The 14272-nt window shown below is 41.2% G+C and overlaps 1 protein-coding gene across 3 annotated transcripts in view; it reads right to left on the bottom strand.

Annotated features, from left to right (window-relative positions):
* Positions 1 to 5574: 5574 nt before the first annotated feature.
* Positions 5575 to 14272, bottom strand: part of VIL1 (villin 1) — a 48163-nt gene continuing 39465 nt past the window's right edge. For all 3 annotated transcript variants that reach the window (XM_066576025.1, XM_066576027.1, XM_066576026.1), the window contains 4 exons: positions 12857 to 13045; positions 12093 to 12161; positions 6921 to 7061; positions 5575 to 5877 (listed from right to left, as the gene is read on the bottom strand). In XM_066576025.1, the coding sequence (XP_066432122.1) occupies positions 5764 to 5877; positions 6921 to 7061; positions 12093 to 12161; positions 12857 to 13045 (513 nt within the window). In that variant the 3' untranslated portion in view covers positions 5575 to 5763. The remainder of the gene's footprint in view (positions 5878 to 6920; positions 7062 to 12092; positions 12162 to 12856; positions 13046 to 14272) is intronic.

Genomic DNA, 14272 nt, shown 5'->3' with positions numbered 1-14272 from the left:
CTGAAGAGCAAGACAGTGAAGTCCTAGAAGAGGAAGCGATAAATCAGCTGTTTGTTCTTCAAACTGATATCTATGATGAACTTGAGAAGTTTACAGTCAGTCTTCAGTAGGAAGTAGAAGACATTAGTGTGGAGCTTGGTTACCAATGTCAGATGGTGTCCCACTGGGAGAAGAAACAGAAGCTGTGTGAACAGTGGCTTATTGAGGCAAAAATGTCTCCTAAAGATGCAAAAGAAAAGCTTAACAAGTGGGTGCGCACTGAAATGCAAGACTGGATTAGCGCCAAGACAGATGCAGAAAAGAGAACACTGATACAGGAGAGTGTCGGTCGGTCATCTGTCAATTAATGCAATGTATACCTGCATGGAGCCATAGATTTCCGCTTACATTTTTGCCATTTTCAGACAGTTTGTTTAACCCCTTAAGGACCAGACACTTTAGGGATTTCACCCATGTGGTGGTTTTACTGCCCTATTTTGTTTCCTTTGAGCTACCAAAATTATTTTTACAGGTGTGTTTCCCCGTGATATATGGGGTGATTTTTTTTCAGACTTTTTCTTTTTTTTTTTTTTAGTTTTATTGGGGGTAAAATGCTAAGATTTTTTTAACATTTATATATTTTTTTTTATTTTTTTTATTTTTTTTTTAAATTTAGTATATATTTGTGCTAAAATAAAGTATGGAAATGGGTTCCTCTTTATTTCAGATGTTTTGATATGTAGTATGTATGGTTTTGGTTTGCAGGGTGCATATGGCGATGGTTTTTGTTGGCGATGGATTTTCTTATGTATGTATTGTTTACTTCTGTAATATTGTTTTATATGTGTATGTAATCATGTTTTTTACTATATATTTCCCCCATGATGTCATATAAGAAATATTTACCGCACCTGGTCCTTAGTGGATAAATAAATGTGACGCACAAAGAGAAAATCTTATGGAGCAACGGTAGCATAAAGTGCTGTGATATTTATAGTTACCACATGTAGAGATTGTCCATTAAACACAGTGCAGGGCAGGAGGAGGCACGAAAAGACCTTTTCATCCTGTCTCAGGAACTGTGCAGAGCACACCTAAGGAATAGGACTTGAGGCAAGTGCATTTGTAACGGAAAGTTCGAAGTATGCAGGCCTCTTCATCAGACTGCTGGATTCATACAAGTGGTCATAATATGTGGGTAATTAGAAAATAAAGTAGAGGTGAAAAGTAAAGAAGAAAAAAGGTTAATATAAGGATAAAAGGTGATTTGTTCTCAGTAAGAGAAACCACGTAATCTTGTAGATACTTTTTAATGGCTAACAAAAATGCATGATGTCATAGCGAGTTTTTGGATCCTGTATTGATCTTTCCTCAGGCTAAAATGGTATCTCTCACTGCGAACAATCACACTTTGCTCTACTGGCTAACACCGTACCAAACCTTTTTTTTCCTCCCCCCTTTTTTTTTTTTTTTGGGTTTTTAATATAAAAACATATCTGTTACTAGCGCATGTTGCACATAGGTCAATCAGAGAATATAGGAATCAATAACAAAATGAGAATCAAACAAATATTACAAAATGGGAAAATATACAACATCTAAAATGAATTTCATATATAATGTATATCAATTTCTATATGGCAAATATTGAATGTAGTGGGCGTGACTGGGTCTATACAAGCCACATCTATCTGGCATCCATCCTATCAATGTAAAGGGCGGATGACAACCTCAACAAAAAGAATGGAACGAGCAATGACCTGAGGTTGTCATCCATCCTCTACATTGATAGGACAGATCCCAGATAGGCATGGCTTGCATAGACGCCGTCACGCCCACTACATTCAATATTGTATTTAATATTTGCCATATAGAAATTGACTGTAGAAAGCATAAAAGGTCAAGACCTGGCTGATACGAGCTTCGATTTAATGATCGATGATGAATTGATGGCTACCATGCTGGAAATGACCAGTAAGGACACATTTCTTCATGTGAACAATGAGGAGGAGAAAATGTGTGGCACATGGGCACAGCCGTGGGGGGAGATATTAACATGTGGAGGGGTATATGTATTTGCTTGCGTTTTGTGTTGCTTGAAGAAGGAGGTCTCTTTAAATGCAATGCATTCTGGATGTACTGTATTTACCTTGTTTCCAATGAACTCAGGTCTGTCGGCACCTTAATATCCATTGGGGATTTTTCCTGACACTGCAAGCATGGTAGGGGGCTTTTGAATTATTTCACCAACCCCCTGTTGGAGTAAGTAATATTTGGATTATTATCCTTTATTTCTTCATGTTCTGACCATTACCTGAGTACAATTTATATATTTTTTTCGGCATATTCCCAGGAAGGAATTTTGGCATTGTATTTTTGGGTAGATTTTTATTTTTTCCACATTTTGTGCCATGAGATGAAGGTAACAATTGAAAGATGTTGCACAGGTTATGTCTATTTTGCTTCATAAACAGTGCCACCTCTGCCCACAGGTTGTGTATAGTTTATATATGGCAGTTCTGATGTGGGGTTTTTTTTTGGGGGGGGGGGGCATTTTTATTATTTTGATAGAAGTAGGGAACTTGAAGTAGTGATTGCTTATATAGAGCATTGACGCCTATCACTCAATTGACAGGCAAAATATTAGAGCCCACCTTTGAAAAATCTTGGGGGTCTTTGGCCCATAGCTAACTTGGTAAAGGGTTCTTATTCAGCTTTGGTACTACATTTTCGCCTTCTGTTATGGACATCTAAGGATATTAAAGGGTTTTCCTGGCAAATCCTATTGATGATCTATCCTCAGGATAGGTCATCGATAGTTGATCTCAAGGGACCTGCGTCTAGGGATCCCCAGCAATCAGCTGATCGTCCAGCCCGCTGTCAGTACAGCGGGGCCAGACGTCATCATCGGAGTCAGGTGGAAGCATCATAGAGGGCTTCACTCCCACTGAAATCAATAGGAGCTGAAGCCTGCTATTACACTTCCAGCTCTGACACCAGGGTCGGACACAGAAGTGTAATAGGAGACAGCGCTCCCATAGATATCAATGAGAGCGAAGCCATCTAAGATGCTTCCACTACCAGCCCCGATTATAACGTCTGGCCCACTGCACTGACAGCTGGTCTCCAGGGATGAACACTAGACCATCAATATAATTTGCCTGGAAAATACCTCAAAGGGGGTTTCCAGCTCTTAAAAATGAATGACCTATCCACAGGATAGGTCATCAGTAGCTGATCGTGGGGCTCCACCACTCAGGATCCTGTCCAATCAGCTGTCACCTTGCAGATGGCTTAGTACATTATGTACTGGCCAGGTGTGGTATTGCAGGCATAGCTCTCACACGTCATTGGGAACTGTGCCTGTAGCAGCACACTAGGTTATTGCACAAATGTACTAAGCCATCTGCTTCCTGCTCTGTACAATTTCACAACTGGCCCTACAAACAGGTGCGGTCTTGGGCAGCGAACCCCCATTGAAGACAGCTATTGAAGAGCTGCAGATTGGTCATCAATTTTTAACAATGGTTAAACCCCCCCCCCCCCCCCTTAGGTCCTATTCACATGAACGTTTTATAGCCATGATAAAACATCAGCCAAAAATCGTGGCCATCGGAAGTATTGAATTCCAATGCAGTAATTCGAGGGGCGATATTCCTGTACGTAAAATCGGACAGCTGGAAAAAAAATAGCACATGCACTCCTGATTCTGGATGGCCACTTTTATGCGCGGCTGGAAAAAATAGGTCTTGCCCTATCTTTTGACCGCGATCAGCCGGCAGCTCCCATAGAAGCCTATGGGAGCTACTTGCAAAGGGAGAGGGAAAGACTTTAGCAGTGGCTAGTGCAGCTAAACTACCTCCCCCTCCCTTTGCCGGCAGCTCCCATAGGCTTCAATGGGAGTGGATTTTGCCACGATTGGCCGGCAAAAGGAGGTAGAGACAGCTTAGCATCACTAAACTCTCACTTCCCCGGCTGATGGAATTCCGGGCTGTGGCATATATATGGAGCACCTGCCTGTGTGAATGGGCAAGAAAACGCAAGACTTAGCTGCAATTTGGTTACGGCTTTCCCTTATTCATGCGCTTTTTTTTTTGGCCGCAATGTGGGCCCAGAAAATCCCAACACCAATGCGAATAATAAAGGCTTAGTGATTCTCCGGGCCTGGAGAAACAAAGATGGTCGAACCGCTTCTGACTACTAGATGCTCAATGTGCATTGCATGCACCAGTAGTCTAACATGCTACATGCTACTCTGACTGGACAGCACTGATTAATCAAATCAGTTGTAGTGTCTTATACTAATACATGGTGTGCATCAAGTGGTCAAAAAAGCTGGTGCGGCCATCTTTGTTTCTTTATGGACTCCTTCACACGGGCGACACCGCATAGCTGCGAGAAAATCGCAGCGATATCTCATCGCTGCACCGTGCGATATCGTGATTTTTTTTTTTTTTTTTTTTTTTTTTTTTTTCCTCGCAGCAATACCGCAATTTTGTAGCACTACAAAGTCGCACGTGGTGCTACAATATCGCGTGACTTTGTAGCATCACGTGCGAGGATTTTCAGGGGGGCTTGAAATATAAGCCCTACCCCGAAAATAAGCTGTAACTAAAGGAGAAAAAAAAAGTATACATTACCTCTTCTGCGCTGTCTGGGGCGCCGCCGCTTCTCCCCAGGTCCCGACACTGATCTTCTTCATCTTCTGTTTTGGGGATTGAAAAATAGCCGGCTGCTGGAAGCACTGGCTTTGATTGGCTGACACGTAGCCAATCACAGCCAATACTCAAAGAATGGCTGTGATTGGTTCAATCACTGCCATTCATCGAGCACTTTCTGTGACTGGCTAGGTCAGCCAATCACAGCCAGCGCTTCCAGGATGCTGAGATTTTTGAGTCCCCGGCCAAAAGAGAAGAAGAAAATCAGTGTTGGGACCTGGGGAGAAGCTGCAGCAGGGCTGACAGCTCGTCTAAGGTGATGTATGTGTGTGTTTATTTTTCCCCGCAGTTAGGGCTTAGATTATAGCTTTGACAGTGGCATTTCCTACTGTCAAAGTTGCATCGCATCGCATGCAAACAGCGTTTTCGTGTGATGCGATGCAACAGTGAGGAAGGCTCCATAGGGAAACATGGGCTACAAAGCCTAGCGTGTCGTGGGCATATCGCCGGACCTGCGACGTTTTTGTGTCTTTTTGTAGCATGCTACAAAATATCTCATGTGTGAAGGAACCCATAGGAAAGCATGGGCTTCTCATACATGCGATTTGTAGCATTACTACAAAATCGCGCGACTTTGTCTCCCGTGTGAAGGAGGCCTAAACGGAAGGGTTGAAAATTGTAGTGTGTGTTAGTGAAGTGTTTGTTTGCTTTCACAGTTGTATACCAAGAAATCCCAGTTGCCAACTGTATTGCCGGGTAGATCTAATCAGTTACTGAACCATTAGTATAGGACCATAGTCGCCCTGTACTCACTGTTCTCATGCGGTACTTTTAATGTGCTGTAGTTTATTTTCATGGCCTTTTGATATAATTTGAATACTTGATATAGAAACTGTAAGAAACCCTAGTCCATATCACTATGGAAAAATGTTAGCAGTTTTTTTTATTATAACAGTACAGTTTTTATTTTTTTTTCATAAGAATACTGAATTCCGAGGACCTCAGTTTGATCTGCTCAGCATGATCTCACAGCTGCGGATACAATGATGTCATTTTAATTTCTTCTTGGGGACAGAATAAAAAAGGTCGAAGTTGTGCTTAATGGGACAAAAATAATGTTGCCTATTCAGAACAGTCCTTTTGCTTTCTTGAGCGTCTGTTTCTTCCACTCTGGCAGCACCTGGAACGCAGCAGGAGGCATCCCAAATATAGCGGCAAACTCTTCAGAGCTCAGATATTCCTGGAAAAAAAAAGGTTACTGATCTACAATCCAAACTCTGATGATTTACCAAAAGCTGGAGAGCTTAGGGGGCAGTATTATAGTAGTTATATTCCTGTACACAGGGGGCAGTATTATAGTAGTTATATTCTTGTACATAGGAGGCAGTATTATAGTAGTTATATTCCTGTACATAGGGGGCAGTATTATAGCAGTTATATTCTTGTACATAGGGGGCAGTATTATAGTAGTTATATTCCTGTACATAGGGAGCAGCATTATAGTAGCTATATTCTTGTACATAGGGAGCAGCATTATAGTAGCTATATTCTTCTCCATAGGGGGCGGTATTATAGTAGCTATATTCTTCTCCATAGGGGGCGGTATTATAGTAGCTATATTCTTCTCCATAGGGGGCGGTATTATAGTAGCTATATTCTTCTCCATAGGGGGCGGTATTATAGTAGCTATATTCTTCTCCATAGGGGGCGGTATTATAGTAGCTATATTCTTGTACATAGGGGGCGGTATTATAGTAGTTATATTCTTGTACATAGGGGGCGGTATTATAGTAGTTATATTCTTGTACATAGGGGGCGGTATTATAGTAGTTATATTCTTGTACATAGGGGGCGGTATTATAGTAGTTATATTCTTGTACACAGGGGGCAGTATTATAGTAGTTATCTTGTTTTACATAAAAGCTTTATTATAGCAGCTATATTCTAGTATGTGGTAATGCAGTCATATAGTAGTTATACTTTGGGGACGGTATTAAACTAGTTATATTCCTGTAAATAGGGGCATTATATTGTTGTACACAGAGGGTACAATAGTAGCTATTTTTTTATTTATGGGGGCAGTGTTACAGTAGTTCTTCTCTTGTATGTGGGGGATAGTATTACATGTATATACTAATACAAAACCATTCTGTACTGGAGTTACATAGAATACAAAAAAAATAGAATTATATATTTGTGTGTGTGTGTGTGTGTGTAATATATAATCTCCAATACAGAACTGTTATGTATTAGTTGTCAGTTCTAGACTGCAGCCCCTCTCACCTCTTTTCGGCAGGCGTCCACTCCGGGAGGCAGTTCATCTGCAGTCTTATTAATCAAAACCTCGGCTGGATAGGACTTGAGTACTAAAGACCCAAGGTTAGTTTGGAGGGTGAAAGAGTCCAGTTGAGGCCTGTTAAATTCCTGTTACAGATAGAGGGATGATTTAAATAAATGAATATTGTAGTCATATCGCTAATATTTTTCTTGATGATCTTTTTGGGTTTGTATAGTGAGCCTACAGCTGAGATGCATTCATACGGGCAAGTTTCACATGTGAATTATGTCCAATTGCAATATGGACAGAACTCACATGGAAAAAGAACACATGTATTTTAAGCTATTCATTTCTATGAGTGTTTTTTTTTTTTCTCTCAGTTTGAGAATTAATTGCATTTACTTTTTTGGAGCAATTATTGTTTAAGATTTGGCCATTATTTCCTTTGGCAGGCAAAAAAAAATTGAAAAAACCCACACTCACATGTAAATGTGAGTGCAATGCAATTTATTCTTCCTTATAAAAATTGCATGCTTTTGCAATAGTAAATGTGTGAAAAACATGTGAAGATCACGAGAGCGAAGATGTAACGCGTTTTTCTCACAAAATGCAACGCAATAGCTGGTAAACATCACAGGTTTAAGAGTGCGATATCAGGCGGAGTTTTTTGAGCCAACATCTTATAGTAGCCAGGGTCTATTTAAGAGAGTTAAAAAAGTAAAATGGAGGATGCAGGTATGCCTATTTATGGGTGAGGAAATGAGACAGCAGCTTGTATGAAGAAAAGTTTACGAATTACGACGCCTGCATAGCAATGCGCTAAAAGTTGACCAATCGGCATTTTTATACATAAGAAAGGAATTTCTTTTGTGTAAGTTGTATAAAAAGTGTATGCCCCCAGTATTCACTGTTCAGAATACGAGGTTTTTCTTCTGAATCTGCATTGATACAAATAAAGAAACTATATTTCCTGAAAAAAATGTCCCAGAGTCTACACTTCTAGGGGCTTGTCCAGGATTTGAGATGGCGTTTTCGTATCTTTGTGCTGGCAGGTCCGTGTCTGATTTATTGGGAAAAACTAACCCCCTGGTGCCATTAAAGTAATTGCTTAAAAAGGAGAGAGACCTATATCCAAGTAAATCCAGCCTGTTACCTCCACACACATATAACCCATGTGAGGCACAGGAATTATAGTGGAAAAAAAAACACGTGGTCAACAGTGTAGGTAAGAACCCGGGTTCATTGGTAATTGACCGGTCTATAATTTAAGGCAGAAGGAAAATCTGATCAATTTTCTGGGTTGCCCTAATACCTCCGAAAGAGCGGAGGGAACTAGTGTTCCCTAGGTTAAGGTAAAAGGGGGTTGAAGTTGGTGACTCCTGTGTCACTTTGGTAGTGCAGAGAGAAAAAAGTGTGTATATTCATATGTTCTGGAATTTGAAGATATCTTTACAGTTTTAGATGTATATGATGTGTCTCTTTAAATCTTCTCCACTGCCTACATACAAGAGCATTCTGGAGATGTTTATGTGCAATGATTTTGAAGTTGTTTACAATTAACATTTGATTTCTGTCTCCTCTCCAACACATTTTGCAGTATACAGATGTAACAGTGCTGAAAAGGCTATTATGTGTTAAGAGTTAAAAGTTTCTTTGTGGTGGATATGTACAAAACACTCCCAAGGTCCACATTCCTAAAAGAAAGGGAATAGCGTAACCTTGTGGTGAGAGTGTGGTACATGCATCTCACTGGGGAACTATACACTGCTTGCTTAAGTTGAATAAAGCTGTGCAGCGTATTGAGTTTATTGTGGTGTTCTAATGCTTAAACAGTAATGTAATGATAAGACTGTCATTCCCATGTGAAAGATGTAAATGAATACCATGTGACTTCAAAGATAAGGTGAATTCGGAAGGAAGGGACTCTCAGCTTCAGAGAGCTGTGTTAATGATGGATAGAATTATGTACAATGAATCATAAGGAATAAGCATGTTTGAGAAAAGATGGTGAACAGAGATGAGCGCGTATACTCGCTAAAGGCAATTGCTCGAGCAAGCATTGCCTTTAGCGAGTATCTCCCCCGCTCGAGACTGCAGGTTCGGGGGCCGGCGTGGGGGAGCGGTGAATAGCGGCTGTCAGCAGGAGGGAGCAGGGGAAAGAGAGAGAGAGAGATCTCCCCTCCGTTCCGCCCCGCTCTCCCCCCGCAGCTCCGTGCCTGCTGCCGGCACCTGAACCTGCAGTCTCGAGCGGGGGAGATACTCGCTAAAGGCAATTCTCCCTCGAGCAATTGCCTTTAGCGAGTATACTCGCTCATCTATAATAGTGAATTAAAGTGTCTCAGCAAGTGTATGATGAAAGTTACAAAGAAATTGAATTGAAAAAATGTTTATGTACAGTAGTTGAAAAGTCTGTGTATATATATATATATAAATGGGAATTGAAAATGTGTGCTTTTTGCTGCACAAGATAATTAGGATGTAATACTTGTTGTTTCAATGTGAATCTGTTATTTTGGTGAATTTGTGTGTGAGAGTGTAAAGGGCCCATGAATGTTATATATATGATGAGATGTATACTGCCTGAGTATCTTATCTCAAGTGTAAAAGATATGCTTAAACAGTTAGCTGGACTCCAAGGGGTGAAGCTAGATGATGTAAGGTAATGGAGGGAAGAAGAGTATGAAATGGTTTTGCCCTCAATACAGACCAAAAAAAATGTGTATACGTTTTTGATGCGTACAACACAAAAAAATATGGTGTATTCAAAATATTGGGTTCTACTTATTTGAGTACTATTGAAGTATGATGCTAAAATGAGATAATGATGTACTTGACAAATCTGATGTGTGCATTGCAAACATCAGAAATGTACCCACATTGGAAATGTGATACCCTTTAAGCCAGTTTTTGTTATTAATTTGATTCTGTCACACACCTGCCCAAGTCAACCTATTAGGGCAGACATACTTACAGAAATACAAGCAGAAATTGAATATACCCCAAATGGTATTAGGCCTTTAATGAACCAGCAGTTAACCATTTGTGCAGTATAGTTACAGATTATAAATTCTTCCCCTATCTGCAACAAGTTTGTACGCAGGTACCAGAGTAGTTGTGAGTCCCTTTACTGTCATGGTTTCTCACTCAGACGTGGAAATACTGCATTGAGCACAAATTAAAAATCCTTTAAGATTCACTAAGTATGAGACCGCCCAACTAGCACCCTCTCATTGCAATCCAATTTGTTCTAAATACAGCTTAATTCCCTCTGCTGAAATTTGAAAGAGGAGAGGCAGCGGCAGACCGTGCAGAGACAGACCATGACGTTGACTCCCAAGACCATGATTGTCTGCAATAAAGGAAAGTGAAACTAGGAGTCTTAAAAATGTTATTTAAAGTCCTAGTCCTAATGCAGACATTGACGCATAAGATTCTAACACAAATCCTGCTCAGTGATACAGCACATATAAATCTGTTTGGGTTGGATGTGCTGTAAGCCTTTGCAAGCCACTGTCCACTTCTCACCCGAGGGTACTATTACCCTGATGGTAGTATTAGCCTCAGCGCTGAGGTAGATTAACAGTTAATTGCTTGTTAAAAGCTTTTGTCTTCTTGGGGGGAAAAAAGCTAATAAATCTACACCCCCTGCAAATATAGTCTAACTTTCTTTTACATAAGTAGTATAAAAATTGTATGCCCCCTGTGTTCACTGTTCAGAATACAAGATTTCTCTCCTGAATCTGTATCGATACAAATACTGAAGCTATATTTCCTGAAGAAACTGCCTCGGTGTCTTGGAATCCCACTACAATCTCACTCGCCCATGTGAATGCATGCTGATCCTAAAGATTATAGAGGCGTGTCCTATGGATGGCTGGTTGTATGTGAAATGTTTTCATATAGACTATACCTTTAAAACTCTTCTGACTCAGCACAGCATTTCATGCGGATTATGAAATGTTTCAGCAACAGACTTCACCTCCTTAACTGAAGTCTGTTTGGGATCTGCCATATGTGAACATACCCTTAGCACAACTGTTCATGCCCCTTAAATGATGAAGCTCAGACCTACTGCAGGGAGAAGCTGCATCATTCTCCTCCCTGTTAACAATTTACTGTTTAACATGGAATGTATGGATCCCGGACTATTAGGAGGGACCTTCATGGGTTCTTAATCATTAGTACTGAGCTGCCCTTTTGACACTTGCTTGGTTAGGAACTTTTCCCGCCAAATTTGTGTTTTGTTTGCCCTCCCCTAGCTAGTCCAAGGAGCCAACCGGTAACAGCAACTGATTGTCTCAGAATCTTGGCCAATGGAATCCTGTTGCTCCGGCAGATATTCCCATTCGCCCAGCAGCTACTGTGTCATTGATCAATGACGAAAGGATTGGTGCAGGCTTATGTTATTTAAAAGACAACAGTAGGGTAAGAGGCTGGCTGCAGCCTATTGTATTCTGGCAAAAGATAGGTCCAAGACCTATCTATCCCAGCCAGGCGTAAAAATGGCTGGCCGGAAAGCATGCGCTATCTTTTCCGGCCGGCCAATTTTACGCACCGGAAAATCTCCCATCTGAACAAATGCATCAGATAGTTGTGATTTTGCCGCAATAAAATGCTCGTGTCAATACAGCCTTGGGATGGAGTTTTGAAACCCCATCCACCTGCATTGTCCTTATTAGGGAAATGATAAATACAGTAGTTTAAGACAAGATTTATAATCACTATTATTATGGATGCCTTAAAGAAGTTTAGTTCAGATACATAAAAACTCATTTATGAGAAAGCAGTTGGAATGCTCTGCAGAATACCCCCCACCCCCACACCAGCAGTTTCCTGCCTAGAGAGGGATGACTTATCTTCAGCATGTGATCTTTCTATTCTACAGAAGCTTATGGAACACCTTTCATGGTGTGTTAATGTGTGTTTGATTTCTCAGAGCATATACCAACCACACCTAATGTGGCATCCACTATATATCTTCTAACCCAATTGTGTTAACAGTCCAGTAAATTGCTGTGGAATCAACACTGCAAATCTGCCATGTCTGGACTTAGCATCAGATGGACAAGTCCCCATTCTAACAGAAGTGAGCAATATGCCTCCATCACACTATCAAATCCCTACATAGCTACAATATTTTTCTGACTTATCCACAGATTGTTGCATGTGATACTTACAGAGGAGATCTGGTCAATTGCGCCGTCATCTTGCAGTTCGGCTTTCAAGTCCTCGTAAGATTTAGTGTTCTGTAAAATAAGTTGAATATATTTCAGAGTGCTGGTCCCTACTTTGTAAACTTTGTAGAATAGAAGCAGTTACCATGTTTCATTGTGGTGTTCATCAAGCTGTAATTTGTAGGATCCAAGCTGTAATTTGTAGGATAATTGATGGTAAAGAAGGATAAGTGGCAACATTGCAATTGAGTCCTCTTTAAAGATCTATTGCTGCAGCTAGTCAATGCCCTGTTATGCATACCAGTTAGTATGTGGATGGAAATTTGGATCTACAATATGCATATGCTAACCTCTAACCAGGAGGGCATAGGACAGGAAGAGTTGTCATGGGGAACAGGGAGGTCCTGAATTTGTAATTGCAGCCCAGCAATTAAAGCTAAATCACAAACCTAAAGCTAATATAACAGTGTCCTAAAACCACACAACCCTTTTAAAACACCCTATTACTTATTGGGGAGTGGTCTTTCGCTTAGGACCCTCATGTATTAGCCAGAGCAAACAGTGGCAACAAAGAGCATCTTTCTCACTGGAGGACCCAGCATATCTGTACATTATATGAACAGATCATTAAGAACTGTGTAATGCTTCATTTGCCCTGTGGGGGAGCTGCATAGAAATTGAACACCTGTTTCTGGGTTATTGACAGAGCAGAAAGAGCCTGGAATCATCTTTGGTTGGTCTGAATGTTGCATAGACAGATGACATACCTCCCATTTAAATGGATCCCAAGCATGAAACCAGCCAGTGAAGGTTGGGGGCTCAAATCCTTGCTTCACCACAATAATCGGGGTACTGAAATCACGACTTCCGGGGTGTGTCCTCAGATACTCCTGAGCTGTGATTGCGGCATCTTTCTTTTCTACTTCATTTGCATTTTTGCCAATCCATAAGAAGACCTACAACAACAGGTACAATACAAATTTCTCTTTGGTTGGTCTTCTTCTGCGAAGTATTTATGTAAATATTCTATTCTGCTATATCCTAGTTATAGCTACCTATAAAGTTGGATGACAACCACTATATCCACCATTATGGCCCCCAAAGGGTTTATCCCAAGAGAAACTTTTATCACTTATCCATAGGATAGGTAATTAAAGTCTGATTCGTGCAAATCTCCCCCCTGAGCCCAAGAATTGGGGTCATGTGTCCCCCTATTCTTGTCACTGCACTCACAGTGATACCAGACTGAACAGAGAGGAGGTTGTGTATGTGTGGTGTTGCTCCATTCATTTCAGTGGGGCTGACGGAAATGGAGTACAAGCACTCCGCTATCTCCATCAGCCCCAATGAAGCTGAATAAAGTGACACAGTGCATTCGCAATCACCTCTCTCTCTTCAGTCTGATGTTATTGTAGGTGGGTGCAGCAAACCTATAGTGATGGGAAGAGGGGAACACAGAACCCCTGTTCTTGTGATCTGTGGAGGTCTCAGTGGTGAGATCCCCGTGATCAGACTTTTATTTCCCTTCCTAGGGATAGACATTTAACACCTATCTTGGGGTAACTTCTTTAATGTCTAGACTGGGTACAATTGTAACAAACCCTCAGCAGAGGGAAGTTTAAAGGGGTTTGTCCAAGACTAGAAAAAAAACAGGTCTGCTGTTTTTCCAGGAACAGTGCAACATCTGCCCATGGCCTGTGTCTGAGATTACATCTCATCTGCGTTCAAGTGAATGGAGCTGAACTGCAATACCAGGCACATCCCATGGGGAAATGTGGCGCTGTTTCTGGGGAAAAAAAAACAAGCTTTTTTTTCAGTCACGGATTAAGCCCTTTTAGCTCTGTGGAGTTTTCCAGCTTTTAAGCCCTAGCTGCATTACCTAGCAGGCTCGAGCCAGGTCCCTCCTGCCGCTATCCGAAGCTCTGACGCACTTTTTGCAGTCCTCGGCCACCCACAGAAGATGACTTCCTGGTTATAGGATTCATAAACGCCACCTCCAGAAAGCGATGGCTTTGCTTGGTTCTCAACTGCTGCTCAGCCAAGCAATGCAGCGCTCGATGAACCAGTGCAATGGCTGTGATTGGTTCATCAAGCACTGCGTTGGTTAGTTCTTTGAGCGCTGCTCAGCCAATCAACGCAGTGCTCGACAATCACAGCCATCGCATTGGTTTATCGAGCGCTGC

The sequence above is a fragment of the Eleutherodactylus coqui genome, chromosome 8 (genome assembly GCF_035609145.1).
Source record: "Eleutherodactylus coqui strain aEleCoq1 chromosome 8, aEleCoq1.hap1, whole genome shotgun sequence".
Lineage (NCBI taxonomy): Eukaryota > Metazoa > Chordata > Amphibia > Anura > Eleutherodactylidae > Eleutherodactylus > Eleutherodactylus coqui.
Note: the sequence above shows the minus strand (reverse complement) of the source record. Positions and strands in the feature narration are given on the sequence as shown.